The following is a 14,795-nucleotide window of genomic DNA, read 5'->3' as shown; positions in this document are numbered from 1 at the left end:
TCTCTTGATTTCTGCGAGTATCTGTTGGTTTATAATGACTTATTTACTTTCATTGTTTTCATTTTCATAGTTATCTATAGCAGTTAATTCTCCTTTTACCATGACTTTCTTGCTTTGTTATTCATTGCTTTCATATTGTTTTCGATCCGCTTGATCATATCTAACCTTTTGTCTTTTCCCCTCTTTGTCTCCTCTCTTGAGCCGAGGGTCTTTCGGAAACAGCCGCCCTACCTTTCAAAGTGGGGGTTAGGTCTGCGTACACTCTACCCTCCCCAGACCCCACATAGTGGGATTATACTGGGCTTGTTGTTGTTGTTGTTGTTGCTTTCTTTTTAAAGTGACAGTTGAGGCTCAAATTTGTCTTATGATCAGGTATAACTTTTTGCTTTAATTAAACCCGCCCCTACTGAATATACTCAACTTTGTCATAAAACATACAAATCATTTTATTTGTTCATAACAAATTATTTATTTTTTCACCACAAAAACATCAAAAAAAAAAAAATTGCTCATAACACATTAATTTTATGAACCAATCATCAACCTTAATTTTATTTTTTTGTTGGTTTTGTTCATAAGAAATTAATTATATTTTTGTTGTTTTATTGTTAACAAATTAAAGAATTTTATGTTTTATGACAAAGTTGGATGAACCAAAAGAATAATAATTTATTTTTTATTATTTTTGTGGTGAACAAATAAAATAATTCGTTATAAACAATTAAACTAATTTGTATGTTTTGTGACAAATTTGGGTATGTTGGGTTTTAGTTTCGTCCTATAAGAATATGACATGTGATAAATAATAATTAAAAATAATTTATATCTGAGTATAAGACAAATCTGAGTCTCGGTTGTTGCTTTAAAAAGAAAAGGAGAAAAAAATAGAATAATTATTAAATAAAAAGATAAATAAATAAGAGCTTTGTTAATTTTAAGGGCAAAGGTGAGCCAGAAAAGTGAGTGTAGAGATATAATTAGCAAATAGGTGAATAAGACCTTTTGAGATAGTTCAATGACATTTTTGCCTCTTTTCTGAAGCAACAACAGTTAAGCATGAGAAAAAATGAGCCAACTGAAGAGATCATGTCATAAGAATTACATAAGGAAGATTCACTGGACATCAATGTAATTAGGAAGCAACAAACAAGTCTCACTAATAGCAGTTGCACATGGAAATCAACAGGGATGATGAAAATGACACAAGAATAAAGCTGGAATAGTCGGTTGCACAGATGACAACACAGTACATACACAAGATTCAACATCAATATCAGACAAACATAGCCGTTTTGATGGTTAGCATTAGCAACATTAGGATTGGCATACAATTTTTTATTTTTTCTAGTTCTTACTTTTTACATTCTTGTTTTGTAATGATTACATTCTGCTTTGATTTTTTGCTTAATAAATATCAGCCTTAGGCACCAACCTAGTTTCCTTTAATTAAAAAAATAAAGAATATATAAATAAAGTAATAATAAACTCTAATTAAGAATCATGATTGAATTTTATCATAATAGTAAAATCAGTTAAAAAAGAGTCTAAGACAACAATAATATTAATTAATTAACAAAAAAAGAATAAAAATTGTACATTAAAGCGCAAAATAAATTCTTTTATTTGTGTTTTCTTCTTGTCCTATCTAAGTATACTGATTTTTTTTCTTCTTCAAATTTCAAATACTTTCATTGATAATAATAAATCCTGTTGAAAACGCATAGTTCTAAAACAAGAGAAAAACAGAAAATTAATCAATAATCCTAAATTTAATTGCAAATTAGAACAAAATTTACTCAACAACAACAAACCATATTGAAAGTTTGCATATTAAAACATATTTAAAGTAAACATTGTGCACGTTATAGGTTATGTCTTTTTAACTAAGTGTAACAGAAGACATAAAAAGATATAACAAATAAAAAATAAAAATAATCAAATTTTACAAAATGAATGTAAAATACAACAAAGATTTTCTTTGTGATCTATTTTCTAGCTCTTACACACTACAAAGAAAGTGAAGGCACTCCCATTAGATAATGAATATTATAGTCAAGGGTAACAACAACACCTCATAATTTAAGTATTAAACTGATAAAACGTGAATATTTTAGAGTTTTGATGGATATTAACTCTAGCTATGATAGATAGAATATAAAATAAAAATATGTATAGTAATATCTTTTAAATAAATTAATTCATGTAAATAAAATTTCATTATTAATTATTTATAACAATCTTTTCACTACTAATTATTAAATAAATAATTCTTCCATTACAATCTCAATATAACTAGCACGTGCACCAAATCAAAATGCTTAAAATGTACTAACCAGGATTGTGGTGCAGTGGCTAGTACTACTCCATTCTTAACCAAGAGGTCTCGAGTTCGAACCCCCTTGGGTACAAATCACCCTTGTTAAGGAGCGTTTCCTCCCTCCCCCCAATGTGAAACTGCCCGGCACGAATCCGGATTAGTCGGGTCCCAATGCGAGTACTTGACACCGGATGAAAACAACAAAAAATGCTTAAAATGTAGGTGTACAATGTTTAAACGTTATAACTAATGTTGTATGCTAGTGCTAAGAGGTGTATTTATTAGTGTTAAAATTAGCAAGAGCGTGGACTGGTGTGGTATTTCGCATCTCCGCTGCTTAAACCCTAAAACTCACCACCACCACCACCAAATATAGCTTGCAATGAATGGAGTCAATTATTAGTGAAGCTATTTTCTTCTCTTGTATATGTTCAAACCATGTTAATTTCCCCTCGTGGTCTATTGGGTATCACATTCAGAAAATCTCACCATTTGTCATCAGCTGCAACTTCATTTACTCCATTCCCTCAAAACTTCTTCTTCTTTGTTAACACCTTCCTTTGCTTATTCAGATACCCTTTTTCCACTAATAATAATAATAATATTAATATTAATTTTAATGATGTCGATTCCATTAAGAAAATCATACGGGAAGAGAAATGGGAAGATTTTAGGAATTCGGGTTTAGCTCCTATTTGGGTGTCCAATATCCTATTCACATTGAAAAAAGAGCCAAGGTTAGTCTTGAAGTTTTTCAAGTGGGCCAAAACACAGACTTCATTTTATCATACTCCAGAGGGTTATTGTATTGTAGCTCACATTTTGTTTTATTCTAGAATGTACAGTGATACATATGTTGTTCTAAAAGAATTGGTTACTCTCACTAATAATCCTATTGATGTCCTTTGGTCAACGAGAAACGCTTGTGAGCCGGGTGGGTATGGCGTGTTTGATGCATTGTTTAGTGTACTAATTGAGTTGGGTTTGCTTAAGGAAGCTACTGAGTGCTTTTTAAGGATGAGAAGTTTTAGCGTTCTTCCCAAAGCACGATCTTGTAATTATCTTTTGCAGAGATTCTCAAAGTTAGGGGATAAGAACTCGTCGTTGAAGTTCTTTCATGATATGATTGAGTCTGGGATTGTTCCGACGGTGTATACATACAATATAATGATTGGCTATTTATGTAAGGATGGGGATTTGAATGCAGCGAAAAGGTTATTCGCTCAGATGAAGGATAAGGGCATCGGTCCAGATATAGTTACATACAATTCTCTCATTGATGGAATTGGTAAGCATGGGGAGCTTGAGGATATGGTTTCTATATACAAAGAAATGAAGTGTCTTCCTGATGTAGTAACATACAATACATTGATCAATTGTTTTTGTCGATCTGGAAGGATGGTAGTTGCATGTGAGTATCTTCATGAGATGAAGAAAAGTGGGTTGAATCCCAATGTGGTTACTTATAGCATATTTATTGATGTTTTTGCCAAAGAAGGGATGTTACAAGGAGCTATAAAGTTCTTTGTAGACATGAGGCGGGTTGGTCTTGCTCCTAATGAATTTACTTATACTTCGTTGATTGACGCTCATTTTAAAGCTGGTAAAGTTGATGAAGCTTTGAAGCTTGTTAAAGAGATGCTAGAGGTAGGAGTTAAGTTAAATGTCGTGACCTATGCGACAATGGTTGATGGCCTTTGTAATAAAGGGAATATCAAGGAAGCTGAAGAAGTTTTTAGGGTCATGTTGAAGGATGGGATTGTCCCAAATTTAGAAGTCTATACTGCTCTTATCCATGGGTATATCAAATCAAAAAGGCTAGTGGATGCTTTTAAGATGTTGGAACAAATGAAAGAAAATAATATCAGACCAGACACATTACTCTATGGAATAGTTTTATGGAGTTTTTGCTCTGACGAGAAGTTTGAAGAAGCCAAAGTTTTATTTGATAAAATGAAGGGTCTTGGGCTAGAGGGAAATTATGTCATATACACAATACTTGCTGACGCTTACTTTAAGGCTGGAAAATCCGTAGAAGCACAGGCTCTGCTAAATGAAATGCAGGAAAAAGGTATTTCCCCTACTGTTGTGATGTATTCTGCATTAATTGATGGCTTGTGTCGGCTGGGATTTGTCCAGGAAGCAGTGGACCATTTCCATTCTATGCCAAAAATGGGTTTGCAGCCTAATGTCGTGGCTTATACAGCTCTAATTCATGGCCTCTGTAAAAATAAATGTCTAGGGGCTGCGGAAAAGATATTTGATGAAATGCTTGGCAAAGGTATAGTTCCAGACAAAATAGTGTATACATCCTTGATAGATGGAAATCTAAAGCAGGGAAATGTTCAAGATGCTTTAAATTTACAAATGAGAATGACCGAAAGTGGTTTGGAGCTTGACCTTCATGCCTACACTGCTTTGATTTCTGGGCTCTCAAAAAATGGCCAGGTGCCTCAGGCGAGAATGTTTTTTGATGAGATGATTGAGAAAGGTATTAAACCTGATGAGGTTGTATTTTCATGTCTCCTAAGAAAATATCAAGAGATCGGTAATCTAGAAGAAGTTCTTGCATTGCAAAATGAAATGATGAAAAGAGGCCTTATGACAGTTACAAGTGATAGAGCAGTTCATAATATGCAAACCTGAGAAATTGTATTTTGCTTGTCTGGTTCGATCATTGACATAAGAGGTCGCAATTATACACAGGGTGCTCTCCCATATCCAATTTAACCCCATCTTAATACTGAGGTAAGTTTCAGTTTGTTCCTCTATTCATTTGTGCTCATATGTTGATTAAATGTTATAAATAGAAAAACTGAGATAAAAAGCTCACTGTTTTGTAGAGATTATATTTTATTGCATACTTGAACTTGAAATAATGCTGAAAGCCTGTTAGATTTCGTTTCCAACTTGCACAATTAGTAGGAACTTTTTGTGCACCTCTGGGAACCTTTCAGTAAAATGCCTTTTTAAATAAATTGAATCCCTTGTCTAGTTTCCTTTAAACTGCAAAAAAGGACGGATGATGTACAACAGAATGGAAGATTTAACACTGTTCATACACAATGCCTTATCCATGTTATCTTTCCGTATCCAAAGCCAATTCATCCGAACATAAAATAATATAATTTAACATGACCAGGGACCTTCTTGATGTCCATTCACACAATTCGTGTGGTTCTCCTTTCCTGAATCTTGAGTCGACCATCTCATTTGCTATAAGGGATGCATCTAGTCACCAATTAAAGTATTCTGGGATGTGGAGATGAGTCTATCGGTCACCAGTTTGACCCTTCAATCTAGCTCCTTTGGCTATTATTTTATAAGCTCTCCCACCACCATTCTTCATTAACATGAGCACAATAAAGGAAGATTTTAAAAAAAATCCAAAAATATGGTATGGGTCCGATTTATTGCTGAAAACAAGGGTTATCTACTCTGTGAGAGTATGTGTTTCTAGGCATACCAGTTACAAGTTTAATTATCAACAAAGTTTAGTTTGTGAGGGGGCTTGTAGTTGGGGAAGTCAAATTAGTGGTGATTAATAATAAGTTCAAGATAAGTTGCCTGAGATTGAAGTGTGAGCCTTTTGTTTTCCTCTCTTCTTTCATATTTGTTCCTGGAGGTTCCTAAACTATTCTCTGTATAGCTTGTCTGCTGTCTACTAATTTATCTATAGCATCCTTCTAATTCTGTTTATTTGTGCCTGGTTCCACCTCTAACAAAGCATCTATGGTAATTGTTTCATATGAATAAAACTATTGTAAGCTAGATACCCCTACCAAGAACAAAAAGGTACTGTAAGCACGATACCAGTTGAGATATGGAACGACCCAATTGGTTCTTTTGCCGTTCTTAGGTGATACCACTTATTTTTTGCTTTGATCTTTGTTGCAGAGAGAATTATTGGGTTGTCTCCTAGGGTCTGATCCTGCCTGGAAACAGAGGAGAGGCGGTAAGTTCATAACATTATGGTTTGATTGTCTTCTTATGTTGTTGGAAAGAAAAGGGATACAGATCATTCTTAATATCAAAAGAAAAAGAGTAAATTGATTGTTGTCGCTTTTGTAATATGTGCATTACTTCTGTGTGGCAATGGAATAGGCTAATCAACCACTCTTGGTTTTAGACATCATGCGAATTATCCCCTTGTTTGCTAATCATTTCTAACACTGAAATTTTCTTTTCTAAATAAGTGAGAAAATGCATGTACTTCCTTAAAGTTTTATGAACTTATCAATGAAGTCATAGAATAGTAAAACTTAGGCTTAAACATACTTTACTTCCCAAAATTGGACAAAACTCCTTTACACCTTTTCTTTGTGGGCATCCTTTCACACGCTTTATCGTAAAGCAAATCGATTCTTTGTTACTCTTGTAGTGTCCCTAAGCCTACACATTGTTGCTTTGTCCCAGAGTTTCATCATATAGCTCGTATGTTTAATGTGATGATAGTTGGCAATTTGAATATCTCCTTTGTTCTTATAAATTGAAATCAGGGTACTCCTCGGATATACTACTTCTTAGTATAGCATTAAATAATTTTGTAAGCCATCATACTCCAACCTCTTCAAGACATTTCCAAACCTCCATGAGGATACTATCTGAACCAAATGCTTTTCTAATCTTCATAATTTTCATGGCATCCTTTACCTTTGTCGGCCTAATTCAATGAGTATAGCTAAAGTTTCTATTGCGCATGGATGTATATGTGTCCAAATTGCTTTCTCATGGTCGGAGTTGAAAGATTGATCAAGATAGAGACTCCATCTTTCATGGATCTCGTTATCTCCCATCAACACTTGTTGAGAATCGTCTTTGATACACTTCAAATGTTTAAGTCCTTACTCATCTTCTCTCTCAGTTGTGCTAGCTTAAGCATTTCTTTATCTCCTTCTCATTTCTCTCCTTTCAGGTCTTTAGCTTTTGGTACAATTCATCTAGGGCTTTCCCTCGAGCTTTACTAATCGCCTTCTTAGATTCCTCCTTAACTCTCTTGTAATCTTCAAAGGGTTCTCGGTCTTCTGCCTTTGGCAACTTCCTATAGCACTCTTTTAGATCTAATAGCTCTTCACACTTCCTAAACCTTTAGACACATCTAACACTTGCTGCTTTTTTTAAGCAACCGGACATTTCCTTCCCTAGGATATCTGCCTCACTCTAATCCCATGCTCCTTCCCCTCATAATATTTCTCTTTAATGACTACCATCAAAATCTTGATTGCTTGTGAATCGTCCCCTTTCTCATATTATAACACTTTACATTCAAGACCACCAATCTATGTTGGGTGGTCATCGCTTCTCCTAGAATGACCAACAGTCCTTTGCATGTGGTTCCATCATGTCATCTAGTTAGGATAAAGTCTATTCGGCTAGGGCCATTGATGACTTGAACACCTAGATTTACATCCATCTACTTGAGGGCCCCTCTCAGGAGCCTACCCCCTTTGTTTTCTCTTTTTCCTTTTATTTACTTATTCTTCCGTGAAACTTTTATTGTACTTACCACATCTTCTTGATGCTATGGCGTAGTGGTCAAAGAAGTGGGAGGACAACCATGAGGTCTCAGGTTCAAATTCAAGCGGAGGTAAAAACACTAGGTAATTTCTTTCCATTTACTTAAGCCTTGGTGACAGACTTACCCGGTATCTATGATGGTGGGAGGTAGCAGGTACCCGGTAGAATAATCGAGCCGTGCGCAAGCTTGCCCGGACACCATCGTCATAAAAAAACAAATATATATCAATATAACACACAAAAGATATGCAGGGATATGTACATATACATAATATACATATGTTTATACATTATGTATATGTTTATATACATATGTATGTGCAATTGACCCTGGAAAAGCATATCTAGTTTAGTCTACAAGGTAGCCTGCTTTTTTGGCCAAGGAAAGTTCAAATACTGCTCAAGTGAATATATAATTCAAACTGGTAATAAAGGTTAGTGCGTTTATTTTAGTTTTTTAAATGTCAAAAACTCTGCTAAAGGGTGGCTGTTTCGCACCTGGTGATTTCTTTCTTGGTGGACTGATCTATGGAGCTTTGACAGTGAGACTTTAAAGACATAAACTTTGTAGGTCTTATTGTTATACTTATCCATGCTGGCATGTCGTCACGGTGTCTGCAAGCTCCAATTTATCTTTCAATTGGTTAAATGTGTGGATCTCTTTTTTTCATATGTAGTGGTATATTCGAAGTATTTGGCTTATGCATCTTGTGTGGATTTTTTTTTTTTTTCATATGTAGTGGTATATTTGAAGTATTTGGCTTATGCATCTTCAAAAATGCTTTCCACAGTGAGCTAAGAGTTAATGGTTTGTTCAATTGAATGTGACATTGTCTTCCCGCTGAAGATCCAAAATAGTTGACCAATTATCATAGGTATGTTTGTGGTACTGACCAAAAAGAAGGGTTGCTTTTTGTGGAAGTGCCTTTGGGTTTGTGTCGGAAGAGGATATTTGGCTTCTTTAACGATCGGAAAAGGATAGGATATTTTTGAGATTATGTTTACCAATTAAAAAAAAAAAAAAAAAAAGATAAAGATACTTAGCTTCTGTGCATAGGCTTACATAACTTCTATGGAATTAGTCTGGTCATCTACGTTTTTCTTTTTCTGAATCCTCTTAAATGGTTACATGGGGATGTATAAGAGGAATAAAATCATTCTTTTCCATAACAGGCAATAAAATCTTTCCTCTAAGAACTAGCATGGTAATCTGTTAATAAAGCCCCAAGTGAATTGACCAGCTAAGACCAGAATATTATTGTGCTTTAACTTTTCAATTGGCTTTTCAACTTTATGAACTCTACATATTGTCTTGTTCTCTTGTTTTTGGTGTACTACAATAGCAATCACTTATCCAGGAGCGCACCCATGATTTTTTCAGGAGCTCATTACTGCTTCACAGTAGAGAGCTGGAGGAAGATCAAGTATCACTGAGAATGGTGGATCTGAGGAACTTCTACAACAATGTGCCCATCAACGTAACTGCAAATTTCCTACCTTAGTTTATTTGTAAGTGATGAAGCTCTATTGGCTGTTGATTCTACATTTTCTTATTCCAGTTTTTATGGACCAGATATATCACCATGAGACAGCAGAGCCAATATGGACTAAGCATGAAGTTGTTTAAGTCCATTGTTTTAGAGGCCAATTATTAGCTCAATCTTCACATGCTGAACTGAGCAAGAGGAAGTTACGAGAACTGTCATGAAGGTGATGCTAGCTAGATAAGTTTTGCACTTTACTGAGGGACTAACATGAAATAGTGGTCAGTGACATGAAAACAATGCTCTCTTTTTCTGAACGGCATTGGTGAAGAACCACTGGTTTTTCCCTGGAAGCAGCTATTAGTTATACAGATATCATTGAGGACGAGGGTTCAAATTCCAGTTGATGCAAGAAACGCTAGATGATTTCTTCCCAACTGGCCTGGTCTTAGTGGATAGAGTTAAACAGTACAATGGCAGCAAGTACCCGGTGGATTAGTCGAGGACACCAGTTATTTGTAGAAAAAAGTTGCAATGAGATCGTGCAGAAAAATTCCCTAGTACGGTAATTACGATTTCAACATCGCTTTGGTACTTGTAAAGTTGGCCCTTGTCCTATTTGTTTATCATTCTTTGCCAAATTTGAGTTATTCTGCTATGATGATTTAATTTATCAATTTACTTTTTTTTAAAAGGAGAGAAATTTGACATTGTGATTTCTTTGGTATGGTGAGTGTTTTAGCTTCATATTTGAGGCTATGCTTCCTTCTCTCTTGAGGATGCCATGGATATGATCATTGATCATCACAGTCCTCCTCCACCCGATTTAGCCACGAACGATGCCAAAACTAACTCCGCACCTAAAGAAGTTTTGTTGCTAAAGTTGCTCATCAATTAACAGAATCAAGATACAAACCGAGTTAGCCTTGTATTGCTAGTCATGGTATTGTAATTAAAAAAAACCGGACTAGTTTAGTCATTCTGAATCTTTATCCTTGTATTGCTAATCATGGTATTGTTACTCCATGTCAGTCTAGGTATAAAATTATACTGAAATTGGTGTATAAAATAATACATGGACTAGCTATGCTGAATTTGGAAAGTACAACCAAACGCTATATAACTTAATGATGAGTTTTGGCTAAATACCTAGATAGCCCTTTTTATATGGCATGTTATGTAAGATAGACACTTAAACTTAATTAGTGCCTGATAGACGCTTGAACTTGTAAAAAGTGTATCTATTATGTGGCAAAGTGTGTGGATGAAAAACATGCGTGTGACTTTCCAAATTAGCTGAAATATTGCAATGGACCTTTTCACTTTTATTTTGCATTTTCATCCTTATTTTTTACTTTATATATGAATGTCCCTATAAATTTGGTCATCTCCATCTATCTATCTCCATCCAGAAAAAAATGGCCACTCCCCGTCGAAATCCTCCACCGATATTTAAGCCATTGTGTCCACCAAATTTCTTTTCTCCCACCGACTGTAAAGCTGTCATCACTACAATGGCTTCATCTGAGTTTTCTACATTTCTTCCAACACAGACAAATCTAGTACAACAATATCAAATTTCAAGCTTAAGAATTTCAAATCAAGATCAGTTTTTTGGTGATTCAACAGGATCAAAGGAAAAGAGGCTATTTGTGCAAATGTGGCTATAATCGAAAAATTCAATCAAACCAACACATTTCAATTATGGCCGTAATTAACGCATGAATCAATTGGGTCATTTCAATTATAATCAATTTTGAGAACTATTGCAAATAAAGCCGAAAATCATGCAATTGAGATGTAATTGATCACTTATTTAATTAGTCAAAATTTCTTGATTTGACGGAGTAAAAAACTTATCAATTAATCATTTTTTCAGCTTAAATAATTAATTAAATAATTGTTTACGCTATTTTAGTTTAAACCTTGATAAGTACGCTTTGAAATTAAAAAGATATATAAGATATACAAATGACAAACAATAATATACTCGATGCTATTTTGTCAAATGAAATGACAAAATGTTAGTGAAACAATTTTGTAAAATCACTTTGAGCAGTACAAGTGTATATCTTACTCCGTTTGTGATTCAAGAAGTCCGAACAGCTAAAAAAAATTGTTGGAGGGAAAAAATTAGGTGTCAACAATGGGTAGGTCGGGGCCCTGTCCCGACACATGTATCAGTTGTCTAGTTGTAGGTACTCGTAGAGGCTTCATAGACTGTATTGGCGGGTTATTTGTATTTAGTTGTATGCATCATGCCAATTGACACATTTGCATACAGAAGCCATTACACTTCTCATTTACTTTCAAATTCGGCATGTAGCCTGTTACAAGTGCATAATAGTTGCATCTAGAGCATGGTCCGTTCCATTCGGGTTTTGGGACGTGAAAATAGTTTAATTCTCAAAGTTTATTTATAACCTTTACATTCGTAGTGATTTGTATTAGGTTGTTATTGAATTGTAAGAGACTTCACAGACTGGGTAGAGTCTTTGAAGAAGTTGGAGAAAGTACCAACAATCATGGAGAATTGTTAAGGTTTGGGTTAGGGGTTGTTAGAGTCAATTCCTTAGGTGTACAATGTGTTGTAGCCTTAAAAGTTGCTCGTGTTATAGTGAAGAGTTGGGGAAATTCTATTGGAGATAGGTCTGGGTTTTTGCCTTTGTTAAGCAAGGAGTTTTCCACGTAAAAACTCTTGTGTTGATATACTTTTCCGCACTTCACCTTCTTGCGTAACTACTGAAGAACTTGGTTCTTTTAGAATATTAGTGGCAACAAAATACCAAGTGTTGACAACAAGCCTCAATCATGACAAAGAAATCAAAACATATTAACGGAACGTATACATCAGAAATATCGTTTGTATTAGGAGAAATGCTTCGTTACACATTTGTACCTTATAAAAATAAGTAAATAATAACATGTATCTAATTAAATCTAAATTATTTATTTTTAGGTTCAGACGATATTCTATCATCTTAATCTCGATAAATAAGTCATCATACGCCGATTAAGATTAATCACACAACTTGTGTTGTATTCTTTCATGTATTAATATTTAGTCAAAACTTGATTATTTAATTATCGGTATGTGGTTGGAAAAGTTTGGATTAGATTGTGTAGGTTGCAAAAGAAAGTGGAATAGCCACCGGTGGAGGCTGTCCACCGGTAGAGGTTGTCCACCGGTCGAATCGGCCATAATGGTGACCTAATTGGTGGCGGCTAGGGTTGCGTTTCTAAAGAGCATTTTGATGATGACAATCTATGTACAAAAAAGATGGACAAATATGTACAAGACAAGAACCAGGTCTTTAACATATCTCCAAAAGGAACTGGTGAAGCAGGAATATGGATGCATGATTGCTGAGAAAATCAAGTCCTTCAGACAAGAACTGGAGACTATTTGGTCTACGAAGATGAAGCTGGTTCACGCGCTCAAAAGGATACCATGGAGAATTAGGATTAAAGCATAATCCAATTATACAAGGAAATGAGTTCAAGACTTGAAAACTTTACCATATTTGAGCACATGGAATTGGCTTGGGATTAGGAGATGAAGAGGCAATATGCGTGAGTCAAATCCAAGTCAAACAAGGATTGATTTCTTGATATTACTTGAACCAAGTCTTGATTGGAATGAGAGAACTACAAACGGCTATTCCACTTCTATATAAAGAAGCGTGTTGGTGTTTGTTGAGGACAAGAGACTCAACTACAAAGAGAGAATAAGAGCGATATCTTATCATTAAGTGTTCTTTAGCTTATGAGAATAAACTGCGACAAAGAACTTGTCTTATCAAGTGTAATCTTTATAATTCTTGTTGCACAGTTTAGTTCTCAAAGTTTAAACTTTTACATTTATAGTGATTAGTATTAGGTTGTTATTGAGTTGTCAAAGACTCACATAAACTGGGTAAAGTCTTTGAAGATGTTGGAGAAAGTACCAACAATTAGGGAGAGTTGTTAAGGTTTGGGTTAGGGGTTGTTAGAGTCAGTTCTTTAGGTTACAAAGTATTGTAACCTTAAAAGTTACTTGTGTTATAGTGGAGAGTAGGGAAAATTCTATTGGATATAGGTTGTGATTTTTACCTCCCTTGAGCAAAGAGTTCTTCACGTAAAACGTCACACCCCAAACCCGAGTGGCATGACCGGCACCTGGCTTGACTCACCAAGCACCACATGGCCATACAACATATATACATAACCAAGGCCGCACATGACATCTATACCCACGACACATGTCTATGAGCCTCTAAGAACATACATAAACCTCATGTTTGTCGGCAAAGGGCCCCGCCCATACTTGTAATGCAAAGATAGACATAAATACATACATACTCAAGAACCACCTAGTATGCCAACCTCTGCAGCGACTCCGGAAAGAGCAAAGCGTGACCATCGATGCTGAGCTGGAACTCCTATCACGAAGGTCCTCTCGTTGAGCTGTCCGGACCTGCGGGCACAAACGCAGCGCCCCATGTTATACCCCGTATTTTGCACATTCGGATATTTCAAGATAATTGCGACAAGTTAAGGACAAGGCTATAATTTTTATCTTGTTTAATATATAAGTTGTTTATAAAAAATTTGATGTGGAAATATTAAGAAAGGCTAAGGGCAAATTTGAAAATTGGAAAATAATTTTTCGTGCAACAAAAGAAGGGGAGATTGGTCTTGAAGAAATGGGCTTGGAAAAAAGAAAAAAAACCCAAGTGTGGCCACCCAAGGGATGGGCCAAGGCCCACTTGGGATTTAATCCAAGTAAATAAAAGGGGTGACTACTCACATTTGTCATCTTATTTCAAGAACATTCAAGAACAAAAAAAAAAACTTGAGAGCAACAAAGGCCATTCGGCCAAGAGAAAGAGAAAACAAAAATTGAAGCTTTCAACTTTGATCCAAAAAAAATTATTTCTTCTAGTATTCCTACTAATTCAAAGGTCCTCTTTAACGTGGTATAATTGTTGGAACAAGAAAACTACTCTTTGTTGCAAGACCAAAATTCTAGTCAAGTGGGAAATTAAGGAAAAAGGTAAGAATTGATCTTCTTTTATATGTTATGGAAGGTTTATGTATGTTTTAGTATGTAGAAATGAATGAAAATCATGGAAATAATGTGTGTTGTGTGTGGCCGTGTGGGTGTGTGTGTAGCATTGTGGCCGTGTGGGTGTTGTATGGCGGAGAAGAGATGAATTAATTTTACTTAGTATGTTAGTTGTGTGTTGTGGACTCTATGATGCAAATGAAAGTTTAATGGTTCAAGTTGGCATTGAAATTGGTTGTGGGTTGTTGTAGGAATTAATGTGATTTTAATATGTTTTTATGTAATTGTGAGAATGAAGTTGCTAATGTGTGAATTGTTGTTGTAGTTATGAATTTGAAAGAATGAAATGTGTTGCTGTGGCTTTTGTTGCATTTGTATAGTTTCGTGTGGAAAGGAGTTGGGTTGGATTGTTTTGAATGTTGTGTGGGTT

General features: G+C 35.1%; 1 protein-coding gene across 7 annotated transcripts; it reads left to right on the top strand.

The window, feature by feature from the left end:
• The first annotated feature begins 2,592 nt into the window (after positions 1-2,592).
• Positions 2,593-10,067, top strand: LOC132622139 (putative pentatricopeptide repeat-containing protein At2g02150). Of its 7 annotated transcripts, none has more exons than XM_060336681.1 (5): positions 2,593-5,065; positions 6,215-6,272; positions 7,850-7,904; positions 9,216-9,312; positions 9,408-10,066. In XM_060336681.1, the coding sequence occupies exon 1, from the start codon at positions 2,756-2,758 to the stop codon at positions 4,961-4,963; it is 2,208 nt and encodes a 735-aa protein (XP_060192664.1). In that variant the 5' UTR covers positions 2,593-2,755; the 3' UTR covers positions 4,964-5,065; positions 6,215-6,272; positions 7,850-7,904; positions 9,216-9,312; positions 9,408-10,066. The 7 variants fall into 7 exon arrangements, with proteins under 7 accessions (XP_060192664.1, XP_060192665.1, XP_060192662.1 ...); XM_060336682.1 differs by having other exon boundaries at positions 9,394-10,066; XM_060336679.1 differs by having other exon boundaries at positions 7,850-7,917; positions 9,394-10,066.
• The last annotated feature ends 4,728 nt before the right edge of the window (positions 10,068-14,795 follow it).

The sequence above is a fragment of the Lycium barbarum genome, chromosome 12 (assembly GCF_019175385.1).
Source record: "Lycium barbarum isolate Lr01 chromosome 12, ASM1917538v2, whole genome shotgun sequence".
Lineage (NCBI taxonomy): Eukaryota > Viridiplantae > Streptophyta > Magnoliopsida > Solanales > Solanaceae > Lycium > Lycium barbarum.
This window is presented reverse-complemented; position numbering and strand designations above follow the sequence as displayed.

Excerpts from the sequence above, each read along its gene's own strand:
- LOC132622139 (XM_060336684.1), top strand. The coding sequence starts at position 2,756 with ATGTTAATTTCCCCTCGTGGTCTATTGGGTATCACATTCAGAAAATCT.